At 45.8% G+C, this 20297-nt stretch overlaps 1 protein-coding gene across 4 annotated transcripts; it reads right to left on the bottom strand.

The window, feature by feature from the left end:
* Window positions 1-19988, bottom strand: AMMECR1L (AMMECR1 like). Of its 4 annotated transcripts, XM_027554645.1 has the most exons (9): window positions 19672-19988; window positions 18055-18164; window positions 10055-10499; window positions 7715-7825; window positions 7302-7416; window positions 6575-6665; window positions 5194-5290; window positions 4278-4331; window positions 1-3581 (listed from the first exon to the last, which is right to left on the bottom strand). In XM_027554645.1, exons 3-8 carry the CDS (start codon window positions 10459-10461, stop codon window positions 4304-4306), a joined length of 849 nt encoding a protein of 282 aa, XP_027410446.1. In that variant the 5' UTR covers window positions 10462-10499; window positions 18055-18164; window positions 19672-19988; the 3' UTR covers window positions 1-3581; window positions 4278-4303. The 4 variants fall into 4 exon arrangements, 3 of the variants coding, with proteins under 3 accessions (XP_027410446.1, XP_027410427.1, XP_027410436.1); XR_003513265.1 differs by lacking the exon at window positions 4278-4331 and having other exon boundaries at window positions 7250-7416; window positions 19672-19960; XM_027554626.1 differs by lacking the exon at window positions 4278-4331 and having other exon boundaries at window positions 19672-19966.
* Window positions 19989-20297: the final 309 nt, after the last annotated feature.

Genomic DNA, 20297 nt, shown 5'->3' with positions numbered 1-20297 from the left:
CAATTTTTACCCATTATGATTTATTCTCTACAATACTTTGTTAAAGAGTTCAATGATTTGCACTCAGAAGTTATATAGCCAAGAGGCAACCAAGTGTAATACAAAGAATTGGTCTAAAGTCTTTGCACTGAAGGCCATACAAAGTCTCTTGCTTCAGGGAAATAAGAATGAAAATAAACAAAAAGAACAAATAGCTCCCTAGGTTCCAGGATCTCAATAGAAAATAACATCAACAGTTAGTGAAATTGTAGGTGTTAACATACCATGGAAAACAGAGCTTGTGCAAATATTAACACCCAGGACTTCTGTATAGATGATTTTTATTATAAACAATAAAATATATGTAATGTCTGAACTACAAACCTTTCGTGTTGAAATGGTCTCTAACATGAGTTGCTTTAATATTATGAAGCGAAAAAGTTTAAGAATCTCACAGTGGAAACAATCCAACACTGATAAACTCTAGTGATCAAAGACATTCTCTTTTAATGAAGAACAAGGACAATTCGAAATTACAGAATGTCCTAGCTGTGGGTATTATGAGACAAGCCAACTTTCCAGACCGAAAGGCACTCACAGCTAGGGATGAAACGAACTCCGAACCAAACCAGCCACAGTGGGCTGGTCCCTTAAAAACAGTGGTTACTGTTCAGCTTGAGCAGTCCAAGGACAAAGGAAACACTGAGCAGAAAACATTCCCTTCTCTTTAAACCTACCACTCACACTACATATACTGGCCACCCTCATCACTGCTTTGGTCAAGCAACATGGAAGGCAGGTCAGTTCCAGTTCGGAGTTGTCATTTCCCTACGCAAAGCTGCCATATGGATGATCCAGACTTAGTATTTTTCCTGAGAGCCACCTGCCACACATCTTCATAAGGTGACCATGACCATTTATTTCCAGACCACTTCCTGACTAGGCTCCATTCAGGACAGACACTGAGTGCCATTCCTCACAGGGCCAAACAGTTTTCCTTGGTCGACTCCTGAGTCCTCTTACTAAAGTCAGAGGAACCCGAGCATCTCCATGGCTGGACTCGGATGGGAGCATAAGGGAATGTGCGGGGAGTAAGGCTTCTTCACTCCAAAAACCACTGAGCCCACTTCAGTGTGGTTCTGGGCTTAAGCCCGATTCTTGTGCACTGATTTTTTTCCCCCCATTTCCTGGGGTTTTAAATTTTCTGTTTTTTTCTTAAATGGCAGGTTTCCTACCCCACCCTCAATAAAATTAAAAAAAAAAATACTATACACTGGGAAAGACAAATAGGGCAACATTTCTACAAGAAAAAATAGGCTTGAAAGAGCATGGCACTGTAAATGCTTGCATGACCAGTCTCACTGAGCGTGCTCAGGGGTGAAAGTTTAGCACCATTTTTTTTGCTTTTTTTAAACTTTAGAAATTAAACACAACTTTTAACATAGAAGACTTGAACAGTAATGAGTGTAGCCCTATGTATCAATACTGTTGTACAAATTGGAGGTGGGTGGTTTAGTCCAGAGCTGACCACCCTGACATCAATCCATGGCACCTATAAGTAACTGTCGTCACATTTGTTTGTAACAAGACATTTATTATTCTCAGCAGCAGGAAATCATGAAACAACTCCTTCATCTTCAGAAGCCTGTTTTCATTAACACTGCGAGGGAAAGGTGGCAGGATGTGGGAGTGTGCCCAGCAGCGAGCTGGTGCTGGAGCCTGGCCCACACACCTGGACATCAGCCCACGCTTCCCTTGCACATTCCACATCCTTAACAGCAGCAGAGGATGGTGCCAAGCACACTGCTCTCCCTAACCCCTCTCTTCAAGAAACAGGACTGCTATGCCTAGAAAAGCATGTGTCATTCCTCAGACTGTCCCTGCTCCCCCCGCCCCCCGCTCCTGGCAGAAGAAAACTCAAAAGATCTTTTGCTTGAATATTTGCCCATTTCGGAAAGCCACACCACTACCACATAAACATTAAAAATAAATTAAATCAAAACATTGTGTTCACTGGGTTGACACCCAATCCACTTTAGAGTTCTCTAAGCATATTGTTGGAAACCAGTGTATCACCTGGAGGGTCTTTTCTTCCAACTGGCCACCTCTCCCTGTGAATCACTTCAGCAGTGCCTCTGTGACAACGTTGTCAAAGCATCTTCCAAATTCCCAACTTCTATGAACTTTGCCACCATATAAGTGAAGAATAGGCAAGAGGAAGGAGAAACCTGCTGACAGCTATTTGGAATCAGCAAAAATGGGAAAGGGAAATATGCCACATGAAAGTATGAATGACCTAAAACAAAACAAGCTATTTGGAACTCTGCCACAGTGGGGTGATGTTTTCCCAGCGTGTTAGGCAAGATAAAGATTCACCTTGTTTAATTACACAGCTTTGTCTAAAGTCCCCATAAAGGACTGAAACATTAACAGTTTTCCCACTTCTACAGGCAAACTAGAAAAAGGAACTCCTCTGCTTAAAGGTCTCTCAGGATGTTTGCCTGAAAAGAAAAACAGCTTGGAGACCCTGGATTCTCTCCTATGACGACGTATCCTTCTAAAACCCAACCCAAGTGCTTGTTGGAACGTCTCTGAGAACCTAGATCCAGCTATAGGCACTGCTACCAGTAGAGGAGTGAGGTAGCCAGGTGGTAAGGAAGAGGTCTCTCCCTTGACACTGCGTGCAGTGATGCCATCAGGACCTCCCGCAGGCATCCCAGTCCATCCTCAGCAGGCCAAACCACAGAGCTTGGTTCAGTCCCAGAAGACTCGATGCAGGAAGAGTGCCAGAAAATCCAACTGAGAGTGGGATGAGAATTAGAACCTTCGAGGCTAATTGAGCAATGAGATCTGCAACGCCATCCAAAGGGCTTCTGATCTTGAGGTGGGTCTCTGTCCAGGAGCCACGGAGGACTCATGGTGCCCACGTTTGACCCTAACATGGCGTCCGCTTATGAAGCATGGAGGTTGTGATCAACTCTCGGTACGCAATAAACTGCAAGTTTAAAAAAAGGAATTTAAAACAACCTAAAAATGTTTCTTGTTGGTCTCCGTTGCCCAGACTGCCAGGGGAATACACCTACTTGATCTGGGGAGGCTGCAGGTGTGTGTGGGGTAAGCCTTCATGGACCATCAATTCCAGCTTCCACTGTGTGTCCGACACACAGGCAGCACATCAGCAGCGGCACCTGCATGCCCAAGTCTTCTGAGCCCACACGGAATTCTCACTAGGCATGGAGGAGCCCCAGTCCAACGGAACCCCGTATTGAGGAAAGGCTGAGATAAGGCTTGGGCCCTCAAGTTCTGTTTCATTCAGTATAAGCCCCCCATCCCACCTCAGTCAGCTGGAGGCAGACTTGGCAACGGAAGCTAGCATCATAAAATGGTGCAGTAATAGAAGTAACTGGACCAGGAAGAGGAGGCATCTGCTCCAATGATGTCATAGCCATTGGTGGCCACGGGGGGGTGTGACTGGTCATGCAGCCGTGTGTCAGGAGTAATGATTGTAGAGGGGCGGGGCATGAAGAGTGCCATTCTGGAAACAATGCTGTCGAGAAGCTATATACTCTGCATAACTGATTGTCACCTTCTCACTTCGGTACCTGTGTAAGGAAACAGGAAAGGGTGTTAGGAACCCCCAATACTTCATTTTAAAATCACGCAGCAGAGTAAACCAAAAGCTTATTCCACATTTTCAAAGAATAAAATGGAAGACCAAGAGCAATCTTACTTACAGAAAATGAAAGACAGCACAAGAAAACAGTGTTGTTATTACAAATGAACAAGATGAAAAAGCACAGTCACAGTCCACCCCTGAGAATGTTTTCTGCACATCCCACCTTTAAACACTTCATATGCTTATCATTAGGCTGCTCTTAAGCAATCTGCTACTAGGGTCTGGATGAAGAATTTCAAGGTCAAATTATATGGGTGGCAGACGGGAAGATGGCTGCACCAATGCCCAGTGTAAAATGCATTATCTATTTCAGGTTAAAATGTGATAAATTTGACAGAAATGCAACTTCAACTTGCAGAAAAGCAACAAACAAGTTATTTATAACTAAAAGGGGCACAGATACCTAATTCTGGGTCAAATTCTGATGAAGCAGGTTAAAAGATCCTGGGTCTCACTTCCCAGATGAATGTGCCATATCATATATCACAGGGTCATCAGAACAGAATTCATAGCACTTTGGCCTTGCTCTAAAAAGAGCCATGAGTCAGGATGCGAAGCATGGGGTGTTACAAACCTATGGAGCCTACTACAGACCACAGGAGCTGGGTGTGACAATCCTTACCCAGAGCCATCTCTTTCCCTCTGTAATCACTCCTCCACTGCAAGGTGATTATTCCTGAATTTTGACAGGGAAATGGCTGTTCAAATAAATTATAATAATAATGATAATAATAATGCTTTGTATTTGAAGATTTTTCTTTTTTGGAATCCAAAGCATTTCAAAAACATGGGGTTATCTTCCAAATAGACCTGTGAGGTTACTACATGATTATTCAGCATTTTACAGATGAAGAGGCCAACAGAGGCCCACACAAACCCACAGAAGCTACACCTCTCAGGATTTCCAATTTCAATAGGGATGGGAAGAGAACCGACACCTACTGACCACCTACAATACTGCCTGGCCCCAGACTAGAATTTCTGCACACATTACCTTACCACACTCAACCCCAAGGCAGGCTTTTTTTTTTCTGCTCAGAGAGGCCCAAGTCACACAGCTGGAAGTGGTGGAGCTGGGATTTAGGGTCCAGTTCCTACAGATTTTACTATAGAACCCCCCACAGACGTACTTGCTCCTAACAGGCAGAGGCGTTTCCTTGTTACTAGTCCATCAACACGCCACCTGACTGCATGTGGTGACTTCGACTGATCCAGGACTTCTGTTATTAAGAGCCTTTTCCCCTGCTTTCAGCTTTCCCACTCAGCCTCCCAACAAGTGGGTCTGGCAAAGACACCCACGATTGTTCAGCAGCTACTCTGCCCCCACTATGCCATCAGCTGAGCTGTGGAGACGCCCAGGATGCTGGGGAATCTCTGCCTTCTCTGCCACTGCTTCCTCAGAGCTTCAACCTCACATATACTTCTTTGGTTTGGAGACATTAGCAGGGAACATTTTTCTCTTCCCCTGTCTATCAAAAGTATCTTCCATCCAACCCCAACTAAGTTAAAATGACAAGGAAAATGAGACAGTGGCTTACCTGGTGAGTTTGATGGTTTTTCTGAATTCACTGGTAATTGGAGCCTTAAAGCCACCTTTCCTGAGCAAGGAATCTATCGTCTGGATCTGATCCCAGTCTGAGGAGAAGACGGGCACACAGAGGTCAGTGCGCACTGACACCAAACCAGGCAGGCAGTGCCCTAACACAGTGACAGGAGGGCAGCAGCTGGACCCGCTGGGGGCAGGGCAGGCTGGGTGTGGCCCCCACATCCCGGAGTCCTGTCTGCCTCACTGGCAGTCCAAGGAGAGCCAGAGACGTGCAAGGATGCCCAGCACACACCGTCAGTGGCCTTCCTCTTCTTCTGAGTCTTTCCTGTCAGGTATGATCCCAGGACAACTATCTAGAAGCAAATATGGTCCCAACTTAGTTGGCCTAGTGCTGTAACCAGGGCTGCTCTGGGAGAAAGGAGAATTCATATTCTGCAGCTTGCATTCCTTCACGTGCATCTTGATGATTTCTAGGAGTCGTTTTCTACTAGAGGCTCGACAGCAGGACAGAAGCTATTCCCTTGGGAAGGATGGGAAAGTTGTTGCACATCTACTGCTGTGTTGTTCTAGAAATATTTTCACCAGATACAACCAAATATATCAAATTGAAAACCAAACAGAACTCCATAAATCACTTCAGTAGGTGCCTTAATTTTAATTTTCCCAATCAGTTTCCAAATAGAAAGAAGTGTTTAATTATTTACCTAAATCATCATCACATCTCACTATTAGGAAATGTTCCTGGTCCATCTCCTTGGACAGAAATGCCAGATTTATGACCTCAAAGAGGTGGCTAAAAGGCTTCCTCTTTTTTAAGCCATATCCCCACTGCTTTCCGTGACAGGAACCAGCAAGGCAATCCCTCTCCACATAATCAGTTCATTGATATACTGAACTCAGTATTTTCCTCTATTTCAGTTTCATACCTAACTACTAGATATTATTTTTTAAAAAAAGACTAGTTCCAAAAAAGAAAGAAAATTGGGTTGTACACTGCAGAATGCATAAGCACCATTTTAAGGTATTCTTCTAAATATTCTTAAAGAGAAAACCTGCCCAGCCTACTTCCTACCTTTAGTGTCCCACTGTAGGAACTACTGAGTTCTTTTTTTCTACAATTACCACTGCAGTTTTGGGGCCAAGAAATACTACTACTCATTGAAAGTAAGTGAAACAGATTACCTGACAAGTATTTACCCCTTTTCCCTCCTAGCTCTTTTGGGGAGTTTCTTATTCTGTAAGAATTTGATAGATATGGAAAGAAAGCCCGCCACTCATACGCAGTCACGCTGCACTGAAAGGCAGCACAGCCCACTCCCCTGCCCTCTGCCTGACAACACTGTGGAGGGTATCACTCCATTTGTCGAACTCACCTTGTTCCTTCGCAACCTCAGGTAAGTAAGTGGCTGTACGTTTGACGCCTTTTTCATTGATGAATTCAATTCGAATCCCATGGACCCCAACCTACAAAAACACACAACCAATAAATGCCGTTTACTTACTCTAATGGAACTTCAATTATCCTCATGTAAATTGACACTGTCCCCTGACCAGCTTGACCCAGGGCTGAGAAAAAGGGAGCCTCATACTTTTCACGACTGACTCTCTCTCAGGCATAGAAGCTGAAGAAACTGCTGCTTCAGGGAAAGGGAGACTCTATGTGGAGCCACCTCGCTGAGACTATGGAGGCTACATACATCAATTCTCTCAATAACGCATCCAATAATCATGAATATTCCACCTTTAATATTCAAGAACAGGCTACAGGATTTGATCAGGATTCCTGACTTTTCACATGTGGCTCGTAATAACAACATTTATTCAAGGGCTTACCAAGAAGAATCAGGAATGTTCTCCTTTATCCCATTATTTATTAGACGTGGGAAAAGGACGTGGGAGAGAGTAGGCTGGTAAGAAAGGGATTTCTTTCTGCTTCTAATATCAAAGTATCTTTCCTGTCACCCAGGTTGCCCACAACTGCCTCTGACCTCGGCTCTCACATGCTTATACCCTTGCTCAATGAAGGAGATACATTACCATGTACTAACCCGAACCCAAATGCAACGAGAGATGCAGAGTTCCAAATGCGGCTGTTCTCACCTCCCAGTCCAGGTAATCACTGGCATCCTCAAAGTTAGTAAGGAGGGAGACAGAGCAGAAAAGTTTAGGCAGCTCCTCTCGGGTCAGGGGGGGAAATCGGCTGTCCTTAAGTGCACTGGAGGGGACAGAAAACATGAGTGAGGCTGCTCCGGAATTGGGAGCCAATATCATAAGCCTGAAAGTTTACGGCTCTTGAGCTCTGCAGAAAACATTCACTACCCATCAGCACGAACATGCTAAATACAACATGATGCTACTGTCTACACTTGAACTGCTAAGTGACTCACCAGATTAAAGCCCCCACAGCTCCTGACTATCAAAAAGAAACACTCAAGCTTCACCACTCAGAAGAAACAGGCAGTTATTTTCAAATTTTACAAATAATCTACCCATCTCACGTGTGGTGTCATTACCTGGTTAGCGTGTATTCCCTGAGTCCTGAATGAAGATTCATGGCTGAGAAGGTCCCAATGCAGCCACGAAGCCGCTTGTCCCGCCCTGTCTTCCATGTCACAAAGAGTGGACTGAAAGAGCAAGCACGCAGCAATCAGAGAAGAAAACCTTGGCTTTATCCCTGTCTGCCTGTTCTTCCCCAACACGACTGTTCTCTGATGTGGGCTGTCTGGAAGGCTTCGGCCTCCGGGCGCCGTGCGGCCCCAAGGTGGAGATGGAGAAGAAGTGGCCACGAGGCTCAGGGAGAGGCTCCTGCAGCCCCTGCTCTCAGCTCCGCTCCACTCCGCATGGACACACTGTTTCCTTCCTCCTCTGCTCAGGACTCTCTCTGCTAGTTCTCCACATCTTCCTCCTCCTGTTTACCCTCTTTCTCTGTGTCTCTGTCTCCCAGTTCCATCCTTCCTGAAGACATAGCATGCACACCTTCTCCCCTCAACCCCATACTGCACCCATCATTATTTCTGTCTCTTCTGTTTATAAATTCCAGAAAAAAAAAAGTCTCCGAGAAAGTTTATTCTGTGGACTTCCCTGATGGTTAAGAATACGCCAGGCAACACAGGGGTTATGGGTTCAATCCCACATGCAACAAGCCTGCCTGTCACAACTACTGCGCCAGAGCAGCACAACTAGAGTCTGTTCACCGCACAAAATATCCTGGATGATGCAATGAAGATCCCATGTGCCTCAACTAAGACCCAACACAGCCAATAAATGAATTTTTTAAAAAAAGGCTTATTCTGGGATTTTCCTAGTGTTCCAGTGGCTAAGAATCTGTGTTCCAATGCAGTAAACATGAGTTTGATCCCTAGTTGGGGAACTAAGATCCCACGTGCTGAGGGACAATTAAACCTTGAGTGTCACAACGAGAGAGAATCCCACAGGCTGCAACTAAGATCCAATGCAGTCAAAAATAAATAATAATTTTTTTTTTTTTAAAGCTTATTTTCAGCAGAAGTTACCACTTTCTAGGCCAAAGTCATGTTCCATTAGGCTACATCAAATAGACAGTAATAGATATTTAGACACATGTTACGGGGCTGCCTCCTCTTCTGAAAATTCTTCCATGTTCCTATGCCTTTACGTCTTAAGATTCTTGAGTTAACACTGCTAAAAAGCAACTTACATCTTTAAAGTTACCTTTGATCATTATTACAAGGCAAGATCTCCCACCTACCCATCTTTTCCTTTCAGTAAAACACCTGAACAGCACCAGCCAAAGTTAATGTTTCAAAACCTACTCAAAAACCCTTCCAATTCCACTGTCCCCACAGCCTACAAAGCTGTGGTCACCACCTACTCTTCAAAGTCTGTGTCCCTCTCCTGCAAGGGACGCACCTAATCCCACCCAGGTCAAGGCTCAGACTCTCCATCTACTTAGTTAGGACTTTTCTGTCCACAGATGTCACATGGGAATACTTCCCTAAAAAGCGAGCACATTTTCTCATTCCTTTCCTCTGACACAATCACATACTAACTTCCCCTCTACTTCTGCCCAGACACTGTGAGGCACACCCGGTTTAGCTGTTGTGTGTGATCTGTCTATTCAAGTCTCCTGAGAGCAAGGACTATTTCTTCATGCCTGTCTATTCCCCACGCAGCCCTCAGTATGGCACGAACAGTTCTTAGTGAGTCCTCTAAAAGCACCTCCTAAAAAAATTAAAAAGCAGCACTGCTCTTTAAATGCACCTCAAAGCTGCCTCCAGTTCTGAGAAAGCAAGCCTTAGCATGCCTTTCTTCACTTGACTTCACCCTTTACATACACATATTCCTTATTTAAGTCACTAACACCTCACGGGAACTTGGGACAGTCTTGAACTAAAAACATCAAAACAAATTCTGACATTCTTGGTGGGGTGCTGGCAGCCCCATGGGACTGACAGTAAGTTATGAGACTCTTGAATGAGCTCGTCGTCTCCAGCCTGGCCCTCAGACACTGGTAGTTCACTCGGATTTCAGCAATGCCTGGGTGTGCAATGGTGTGGTGGTGTGACTTCTCCACATGAGGGTCTGAATGAGCTACCCACTGCCATATGAAACCAAAAGACAAGCAAAATCAAAACCCTCTTGATTCCCAGAATGTAACTTTAACAATAAGCCAATAACTCCTTCAAACGTAGCCTAGTATCCACTTTTGATATTCTGGATATTGTCTGGATATTTTTCATCATTCTTTTCCCATTAACCTTTGCCCAAACCATGTTAAAGCTTTTTATAAGTAGAAGACCGTTGCAAGAAAATAACCCTGGAAAGAGGGTGCCATGCCTTTGTCACCGTCCCCAGCGCGTGACTGCTTTACTCACTAGGGGTCATTGGTGAACCTAGGAAGTCGTGGCTGCGGGAAGCCATAGAGGTGACAGTAGAGGACATCAAAGCAGTAGCAGCACATCTCTGCGGTCACCACCAGGTTCTTGGTGGTGTTGGCAGTTCCATTGGGCCGGGGGAGAGGGCTCAGCGCTCCCGATGCGGGATTCATTCGTGTGATGGGAGAGTTTCCAGGTCCCAGAGTTAAGTCCGACACATTCTCCCGACCACTGCTGCCATCCACATGCTGGTGGTTTTGAAGAGGTCCTGAACTAGAGCCGGGGACAGTTGTGGACTGGTTCCCGTGACTGTGCGTTCCACTTCCAGACAACTTAGGCTTCTTGACCCCACAACAACCTGCTGCCAGCTTGGGCTCAAGTGGAGGGACACAACGTCTTTTTCCCATCCTGATTCAGTGCTTGAGGTCCGGAATGCTGCAGAACCCTAATCCAAAGGAGAACACCCAAGCGTTAATTCAAACGTTAGTTACAAGAACACAAAAATCAGAGAAAGGCTCTACATGGAAGGGGTAGGAGTCATCGAGTTCTTTCTCACACAGGTCACACTGCTCACAAAGGGTGTCAGACCAGTGGGCTGGAAGAGCCTGCATTCCAGACCAGGGACGCCCAACCGTTACCTGAGGGGAAGCTATTTTTCACTTTCCATAAAGGTTATGACCATCATGGATGGAGGCAGGCCAAAGACAGCTCCCTCTTGCCCAGGTCTCCTCAGGCAGAAAGAAGGGTAGAGTGGCAGCCGGTCTGCAGGCGAATGGGGACACTTGGAGACTGACTGAAAGACTGCACCTGACCTGGCAGGCTCTTCATCAGGACGCTTTCTCTACATTTCTACAGGCTCCAAATTGAACCACTCTGTTTCTAAAGAACCCCAGAGGAACTTTCATGTTTTTCCTTGTTAACCACATCCTTTCCGCATTTCCCCCATCACTAACCTCAACTTAGCTGTGTGACTTTAGCTCCGGACCTCTGTGAGGATGGAGAGCAGCCGCTGCTCTGGCGAGAGTGCGCTAACACAAGGCGACCGCCCGCCTTCCGTCCTCACACAATCCTGCGGTCCTATTTTCTTTGGTTCGCCTCTGAACGTACTCCAATTTCTACACTTCTATACTTTCAAGACCCCATTCAAAAAAGCTACAACCAAGCAGAAACCTTTATTCACACAAATGACCCAAGCTTCAGTCCTTTTGTGAGGTAGTCATTTCTGCCCTGTCACAGCAAGGCAGAGATGCAAAGCCATCAGTCTGACAAAATGTGGCATTAGATGGGCCAGCAAACCAGAGTTCCAGCTGATAAAGGGAAGGAAGGAATCTTTTTCCATTAAATTCTTTTTCTTAAGAAGCCCAAGGTAAAGATATATAGCTGTAACATGACCAAGATTCTTTCTGTTATCTATCTCAATAATTGAGACTCATGAAAATAGATCCTAGTTATTTCAATGTTGATAATACCAAAGTTAAAATCCTGCTAACTTGAGAAAAATGTACTTTGTTTTTTCACAAATCACTACATGTTGGTTTTTTTTTTAAGGGCTTCCCTGGTGGCTCAGACGGTAAAGCATCTGCCTGTAGTGCGGGAGACCCAGGTTTGATCCCTGGGTTGGGAAGATCCCCTAGAGAAGGAAATGGCAACCTACTCCATGGGGTCCAAAATCCCATGGACGGAGGAGCCTGGTAGGCTGCAGTCCATGGGGTCACAAAGAGTCGGACACGACTGAGCGACTTCACTTTCACTTTTCACTTAGTTTTAGCCTCCTACTCAAAATATGTAATTTTCATCTAAAATTTTCTCTGTAATTTGAACACGCAGTACATAATTGCCTTTTTAGGCACTACTCTACTGTATTGTATAGTATTTTGGTTGTAATGTGTACAATCTTTTAAATAAAATTAGGTAAGTGCATACTCGTTTCCAATGCCGTTATTTCTACAAACACAACTTGTCACTTTAGATTGAATGAGATACAAAAATTTCACAAATACTGCATTTGTTTCTGATATATCCTGATCCCTAACAAAATACATATTTTTGTATTAGGACAATTCTTCGGAAGAAAGTTGTCTCTAGCAGAGGAGTAACGGTTTGCACATTTCGATGTCTAGCTTGCAACAGGCTTCTTTTTGAGAAAGCCTCATGCATGTGATACACTAAAACCTCCAATGATTCTAAGTGTGGATATCACTGTCTTGTTCAGACTGTTAAGAGAGGGAGCAGGAGGTCCTGGTTAAAAATGCTGCCTCCAGACTCAAATGGCCTGGGTTCACATGTGATTCCTCCAGGATTAACCTCTCTATGCCTCAGTTTCAGCAAACTGGGAATTGCTTCATGGGGCTGTTAGGAGAAGTGAGTTTATTCTATGTGAAGTGCTTCCATACAGTTTCTGGCATAAAGTTAGCTGCTCTTATCATCTGGGCTCTCATCTGACTGCTCCCCCCAGAGGGGGAGACTCTGGGAAGGCTAGGACTTTGCTGCACACTCAAGGCTTAGAGCACCGAACAGATGCTCTTTAAATAGGATTTCACTTAATCCTCAGAACCACCCAGCAAGGATATTACAATCATTTTACAAAGGAGGAAACTTAGGTTTAATAAGAAAAACACTCTGCCACTGAGTGGCACTAGGTGCCATTAACTGCCACTGAGTGGCAGAGTCAGTATTTGGACCACAATCTACCTGTCAGACTACAAGGCTTGGGTCTTCCCACCATGCCACAAACAAGAACGAAGCCTGCCAATAATATTCACTGGATTCAGTCCCTTTGCTAAGGGCGTGATTAAAAAAAAAAAAAAATCAAGGGTATACTGAAAACTAAAAGAATAGCTTGCAAAATTTTGCCCATAAAAATGGAGCCGAGGGAAGCTGACTTCCCTGGTGGACCAGTGGTTAAGAACCCACCTTCCAATTCAGGGGATATGGGTTTGACCCACAGTCGGGGAACTAAGATTCCCACATGCCTCCGAGCAACTAAGCTTGTGCACTGCACTAGTGAGCCTGCAGGCTCTAGAGCCCGTGCTCTACGAGAGAAGGCCTCCCACACCACAACCAGAGAATCCCCTCAAGACGCAACAAAGACAGTGCAGCCAACATAATTTAAAAAAAAAGGAGGAGCAGGGGGAAAAAACCAAAACCTAAGCCCAAAGCTCTGCTATCACCTTGACAACGACCAGTGCCCCTGCCGTAGTCACTTGCATCCACAACGAGTGACACTGGCCTCCGAGCCCTCACTTGACTGTCCTCCTTGGCCTAACTGTGGGCAGAGGCTTTAGGGCATGTGTTCAACGAAGCAGAGGGACCTTGTCTCGAGAGCTAGAGCTTTAGCAGCACCAATAGGGCCCTGAGGCTCTGCCTCTAGAGTCCCAACGTTCAAAGAAGCAAAGAGAAGGGATGAAATAACAGTAAGTTAAAAAAAGAAATCCTTCCTCATTCTCCTTATACCACAGGCCGCTTGAAGGAAGAGAGAAATGTCATGAGATAGTGGTAACTCAGGTGTTCCTCCCAAGGTGCCATCAGCTCTCTGATGGGTGAAACACCCCGTAACAGAGCAGTGGGTTTTCAAACCACGCCAAGGCAGGTGAGGTCAAGCTCAGGAAGATTCTGCCTACACCAGTGGTCCCCAATCTTTCTGGCCCAGGACTGGTTTCAGGACAATTCAAACACATTTATCGTGCACTTTATTTTTAATCCAATGCCACCGCTGATCTGACAGGAGGTACTGGTCCGAGGCCTGTAGCTGGTGACCCCTGGCCTACCCATAATGCACAACCAGTGCTCTGTAGGGGGGCATACCAAGAGATTACATTTAGCAATTCACCCACACCATCCCCAACTGTGATTTGTAATCAACAGAGCCAACCCAAACCTTGTGGATCCTCAGGACCAAGTTTTCTCTGGAGGCCACTAAACAAACAATTCAATCAATATTCTCAATTAGTGACTAAAGGCAGAGTTAGAGACTTTCTGCATCAAAACTATATTAGAAGGCATTTTTTAAAATTTATTCCATAAAACTTAAATCTATAGAAAACTTCAAACATAAAGTAAAAGAGTATAATGAACCCAATACTCAGCTTTAATAATTTTCAACAAAGGGCCAAACTTATTTCATCCACAGCCTACTTACTCCATCTCCCTCACCCTACTGAATTATTTAAGGTTTGTTTTTTAAATGGGCCAAAATTTTACGTGTATGTCAGCGTAAAGCAAATATTAACTAAACAGGTGCTGGTAGTGAGTACTTTTATTTACATAGCAACCACTGCCTATCCACTCCATCAGGTTTCCCTCTCAGTGAGACTCTCCTAACCCAACAAAGTGGGCTGCTGCTACTGCTAAGCCGCTTCAGTCGTGTCCGACCCTGCGCGACCCCAAAGACGGCAGCCCACCAGGCTCCCCCGTCCCTGGGATTCTCCAGGCAAGAACACTGGAGTGGGCTGCCACTGCCTTCTCCAATGTATGAAAGTGAAAAGCAAAAGTGAAGTCGCTCAGTCGTGTCCGACCCTCAGCGACCCCATGGACTGCAGCCTTCCAGGCTCCTCCGTCCATGGGATGTTCCAGGCAAGAGTACTGGAGTGGGGTGCCAGTGCCTTCCTCACCACAACTAAGTGTCCCAGACCTGGCTCCCAGGACCGTCCCACAGTGACAAAAGACATTGATTCTCCAACAGCTCTGTTTCTGAGGGCACAGTGTAAGATCCCTCAGAATACTTTCAATGCAATAGACTAACCTGCTGTGACCGACTAAAAATACCCCTAAGGACATACATATTCTACCTCTCTTAGAAAACTATGCCTTTGTTCTCACGCTTCCCCAAAACGTCATAAAAACTACCAGCAACGGTCATGGGAGTAACCGAATGGCTACTGTCAAGTTGGTTCATCTGAAGTAACTGGAATCAGGTAAAAATCCTTGCTTTATAAACACATATACCACAGAGACCCTTCTGGAGCCTTCAGCTGGCTAACCTCAAGCTAACCTCAGGGCCATTTTAAGGGCCTATAATAGTGATGTCATTTTCCTACACTCCGTCTACTTTAGAACAAACAATGAGAACAAGCTAGTTAAAACTGGATTTCTACCAGATGGAGACAATACCCATACTTCCACAAAGAGCTGGAGGAAATAACAGGAGTCACTGTTTCACCTCTTAAGGCCTCCTAACCTAGCAAGTGTCCAGTGAAGTTGTTCTCAGTGTTGAAAGTCACCATGCCCTTTATCTGACACACAGTGCTCAAGGGATCCTGACCCTCATGAGGCACCTTTGCGGCCTGAGGGGAAGGTGAGTGGGTACAAAGCCGCCTGAATTCCAGCCGGGGCTGAACTCACCAGTACCTTCAGTCGCAGAAGCTGGGCTGCATTTCTGTTTTTTTTCCCCCACAACACTTAACCCAGCGTCCTGCATATGGTACACACATCAACAATCTTATTTACAGATCTCCCAGCAACTTCATTTAAGTTAGCCTTTCTAATAAAACGAGTATTTATGGAACAGCCTGATCTTTACTCTGTTCCACCGCGAGGGGCTGACTGTTGAGTGTGTCAGAAGCCGAAGGTGACTGAAATACAAGTATCTATTCTTATCAACAACGTCAATTCTACTCAGCCCAAACCAAGGCGTGGTTTAATTCAAGCAAAACGGATAGCTAATGTGGACCATTCATTCTAAAAATCAGGTCAAATATCCCCTACACTAACTTCATGCTAAAAATCAGGTCAAACACCCCCTACACTAACTTCGTGGTTTGGTTTATACTGGTAGCTGTTCTCTGCCAAATCACAGCAGTTGGTCAGTCCTAGGCTTGGCCTCAGGGGCTGCTTACCTGTAGGTTGCTCAAGGCTTTCCTTTCAAACGCCGTGCCTAGTTTCTAAACTGCATGTGACAAGAACTTTCCTACTTTTTTTAAATGATGGAGCACTTTAAAAGCATTATTTGTCAGGAGGGCAATTTACAATTTCAGAAGTTAATGGAAATGATGTGTCATAAATTGCTGATATTTATAAACAAGATGTGGAGACCAGTGCTGAGGGGAGGGTGCGAGGGCATCCTGACAGACACGGCTGGCTGGGCAGGAGGGCCTTCTTCCCTCACTGGGGGTCCCTTCCAAGGCTCCAAAGTCCGCTGAAAACAACAAGCTGATGCCTTCCCAGAGCAGCTCCCACCCTCAGAGGACAGAGTCCAGGCTTCGGGGTCACCATCTAGGCTCAAATCCCAAATCTGATTTAGCAGGTACAGGCTGTGCAGACTCAGGCAGGCTGTCCGTCTCTGGATGTAGGCTCCTACTACCACAGAGGGTTTCTCTGTGAGCATTCACTGAGTAAGACGTGAAAAACATCTAGCTGATCTCTGGCACAGAACTACTATTTATTAAAGCGTCTACTATTACTATTAATATGGGGTTATTATTCTAATGACCTTGATGCTTTTCCTCTTTGGGGACCCATACTTCTAATAAGTCATCCATTGATCTTTTCATTGTGAGATGCCAGGAAGTATAAGGAATATTGGGCTTACAGCTGTGCAGTTCTATTCTACAAACGTCCTCCTTTAAGTTTGAAGCCATATAACAAAAAGAAACTAAATTTACTAAATACACTACTATTACAGAAATCTTGATATATATTGAGTACTAACAGAACTACCGAGTCAAAACAGTTAGATTTCCAATAACCAATAATAATTTTCTAGATAAAAATATCTAGAAAGGCTAGGAGGTAGGAAAAAAAAATAGGTTCACCTTTGGATGACAAAATTCAAAACAGCTATTCAGGGGCATGACCTTTTAACAACAACAGCAACAACAACAAAACAGACTTGGGAAGTAGGAAAAAGGCAGAAAAAGAGGGGAGGGGTTCTCTGCATTTTCTTCTGTTATTACTAGTGTCCAGATGTCTATTCAAACCAAATTTACACAGAGGGGAACAGACTGCTGTTTCCTTTGTGACACAGAAGTGAACTGAAATTCAATTTAATAATTATTTGAGTATGAAATGGCACGTAAGCTATATTCTGGCCTACTTAAGGAACTATTCCAAGAAATAGTCAGATGAAAGACCCACAAAACATTCTGGACATTATTCCAAATAATCATCTCTGTATTTCTGAAAGCCAATCATACACACATACATATCTGAAACATTTGCTGTGTAAAAATTTTCCCTGAGAAAAACAGATCTGCCTATACAACTGCTTTTTAAATTTACAGATTTAGAAAAACACACAATACTATACACCTTCGTGTGAACTTAGCTTAAGGAAAAACATGAATATAAGAAATCAAATGTTTTGTTTTCTTTTTAGATCCCCTCCCTTAACTATGTGAGCTATGGCAGAATGCCAGATCTTTCTGGGCCTCAGTTCTTTCATTTGTAAAATGAAAATATTTGTCCCCAGCCTGCTCACAGATAGACTGTGAGGCTCCAATAAGATATGAAGCATTCTGAAAAACTTTTTTACAAGTGTTTGCATACCATCAGAGAAGACCCAGCAGTAATAAAAAATTTCCCAGAACTCTGTTTACATGTAAAATTTTAGTTATTTTTAAGAAAACAGTATCACACTAGCAGATTTAGGGCAAAATGTTCCAAAATTCTCTGAAAATTATAACCATATGGAAGACATCTGATCATTGACCTTGATAGAAACTGTATTAACCTCTGAGTTAAGATCTTTGTCTTTAAATAGTTTGGGAAGGGGCGGGAGGCGAACCTTTATGCAACCCAAGGGTAAGTGTAATGCTACAAAACCATCTAAGTTACTCTAATAGGGTTATGGAAAATAAACTCGTTTTTTACCAATTAAAATTATTTTAAAAGCGAGCAAGCGGAAGTGGAAGGATTCATCAAGTTTAGGACACTCATGTAAGTAGAAAAACAGAAATGAACAAAGTAAACATATATTCTAGTCCAAGCACAGACCTAAAAGCAAGAGAAGACAAAAACTAAAAGCAACACAATTCCATTCTAAGTATGTCCAAGGTAATACTCACTGAAAGCAGAGAGTTTGTACTGTCAGGGGAACAGCTATAACAGAGGAGGGGAGCTATTTTGTCTCTGAAATGAATTTTCTTCCTTCTGATTCCATTCCTTCTTCCTGTACCTAAGATGGAAATGCAGGTGCAGTGAGTGAACAAAACCAAGGCAGTGAGGAGGTAAGAGATGGTTTTTGAAAGCACTACAACAGAGTAATTTCTAGGAAGGAAAAAAAAAAAAGCTAAGGAACAGGTTTTCCTTAAGTCAAAACATTTCAAAATCTAAATATAAGGTGGCAAGGGCAGCCCCCTGCAGTAAACCACCTCGTTCCTGAGGTCAACACCAAGAAGGGAGGACAAGGAAGATTAAAGGTTTTATTGAACCTGAACATGAAACACACATTAAAACTTCCTCCACCACTAATTTAGATCAGAAGTTGCTCTCAGGCCAAGATACACCATCTCAAAGTTTTCTACTGGTTTCAGACTACAAACAAGACTCCCAAATTCTCTGCAAACATGGCGCTGAAGGATTACTGGACAGCATGTCAGGGTCCTGAGGACAGGCCATCTTGTTATCCCAGAAGGAGATGATAACTGTTGGTAACAGTCAGTCATCATTACTCTTAGGCTGGCATAAATTTTTTCATAATCTCACCAACTCTCCCCACCCCCCAGTAGTAGATATGAGTTATTCCCAAAGATGTAAACAGGAGACTCCAGGCCCCACCCACTCTATCCAAGGAGAGGGCAGTGAAAGAGGATAGGCCCAGAGGGATAAGGGTGAGAGAGTGTGGCAAAGTGAGGAGTTCAGATCAGGACAGGGAACGGAGGAGGGCAAGTAATGAAGGGCAAAATCCACAGCCTGGGAAGGAGGGAGGAATAAAACCCACAGAATATCAGGTGGAAATAGGGGCTTTGGGTGGGTAAGGAAGGACAGAATGAAAGTGGGGTTTAAAAAAAAAAAAGATTAATGAAAGGCGAGAGCGTGCGTGTTAAAGAGTTTACCAAAGAAAGGGCGAGATACAGAGGGGAGAGGAGAGACCAGAGCGGGGAGGGGCCAAGCGGGCAGAGAGAAAGGTAAAAGGTAAGAAAAAGGTGATGGAAGGAAAGCGCGGGGCGCTAGGAGGAATCGGGAGACGACCCAGCGACGGGTAGGGCAGCTGAGGCCGAGCCGCGGGGGTGGAATCCAGACGCCAAGCGGGGGAGGGGGCGCCGGGACGGGGGGCAAGGGCCGCCAGGCGGCGCCGGAGACCACCAAACTTTACACGACCCGAGACTGTTTCCAGGAGGGAGTGGAGAAAAGAGTGGGAGCCTCGCCTGGCCTCGCCCGGCCTCTCCTCGCGGCCCGGGGCAGGGGCGTCAGCCCACCCCCTCCCCAGCGCGTCTCCCGACCCGCCCGCCCCCCGGTGGGCACACGCGGCCCGCAGGCCCAGCCTGCCGCCTCCCTCCCCGGCCGCTCGGGAGCCCCCTCCCCACGCTGCCCCGGGACCCTCGCCCCGAACCCGGGGGGCCCGCTCCCCGGCCCCTCCAGTCGCCGCGGAGTGAGGAGGCCCGGAGGGCACGGTGGCAGAGCGAGAGAGGGCGGCCCGGCGGGGCGGGGGAAGAGGGCGCGGCGCGGACCGAGTTTCCCACCTTTTCTCCTGGCCCAGACGTAGCCGGGGCAGACGGGACCTCTCGCGCTCTGCCTCCTCCTCCTGCTTCATGGAGCCATGCGCCTGGGTGGGGGCTCCCGAGAGAAGCGGGCCGCGGGCGGGCCGGACGCGCGGCGCGGACGGGGCGGGGCCAAGAAGGCCGGCAGGGGGCGGGCGGAGGAGGAAGCTGCGGGGCGGCGGTGGCGGCGGGGAAGAACTGCTAGAGGTATTCCCCGGGCAGCTGGAGGACTGAGCCGAGTCGGGACCCGAGTCTTCCGGTATCCCAGCAGCCACCGGAGGCAGTGAGGTAATGGAGGAAGAATGTAGGGAGTCCTCCAGTGGACCACACGCCCTCTAGCGAGGCGCCAAAACCATAGAGATTAGGGGGCCGCCGGAGCACCGCCCCGCTACTGTCACGTGGCCTGACTCTGCGTACTTTATTGGCTGGCTCCGACTCTACGGGGTTGAATTTAGGAGACTGCTTCCTATTCTTGTGGCCGAATCTCAGGCAGTTGGAATAAAGAGGGGAGGACAGTAAGGCGCGAGAGGAGGTTTGCACGCTGGTTCCCCTCAGGTCGTTGAGCGGGCCGAGGGGTGCGCTGGGCTGTCAGGCTGGCCGGCGCAGAG

Source organism: Bos indicus x Bos taurus, chromosome 2, assembly GCF_003369695.1.
Source record: "Bos indicus x Bos taurus breed Angus x Brahman F1 hybrid chromosome 2, Bos_hybrid_MaternalHap_v2.0, whole genome shotgun sequence".
NCBI classification, from domain to species: domain Eukaryota; kingdom Metazoa; phylum Chordata; class Mammalia; order Artiodactyla; family Bovidae; genus Bos; species Bos indicus x Bos taurus.
Note: the sequence above shows the minus strand (reverse complement) of the source record. Positions and strands in the feature narration are given on the sequence as shown.

Bases quoted from the DNA above. Each gene is read 5' to 3' on its own strand.
- AMMECR1L (XM_027554626.1), bottom strand. From the start codon at position 10,461: ATGGGAAAAAGACGTTGTGTCCCTCCACTTGAGCCCAAGCTGGCAGCA. The intron at 7,417-7,714 runs GTAATGACACCA...TGTCCCCTCCAG, and splicing joins AGGGAATACACGCTAACCAG to TGCACTTAAGGACAGCCGAT. The intron at 3,582-5,193 runs GTAAGCCACTGT...TTCCTTACACAG, and splicing joins AAAACCATCAAACTCACCAG to GTACCGAAGTGAGAAGGTGA.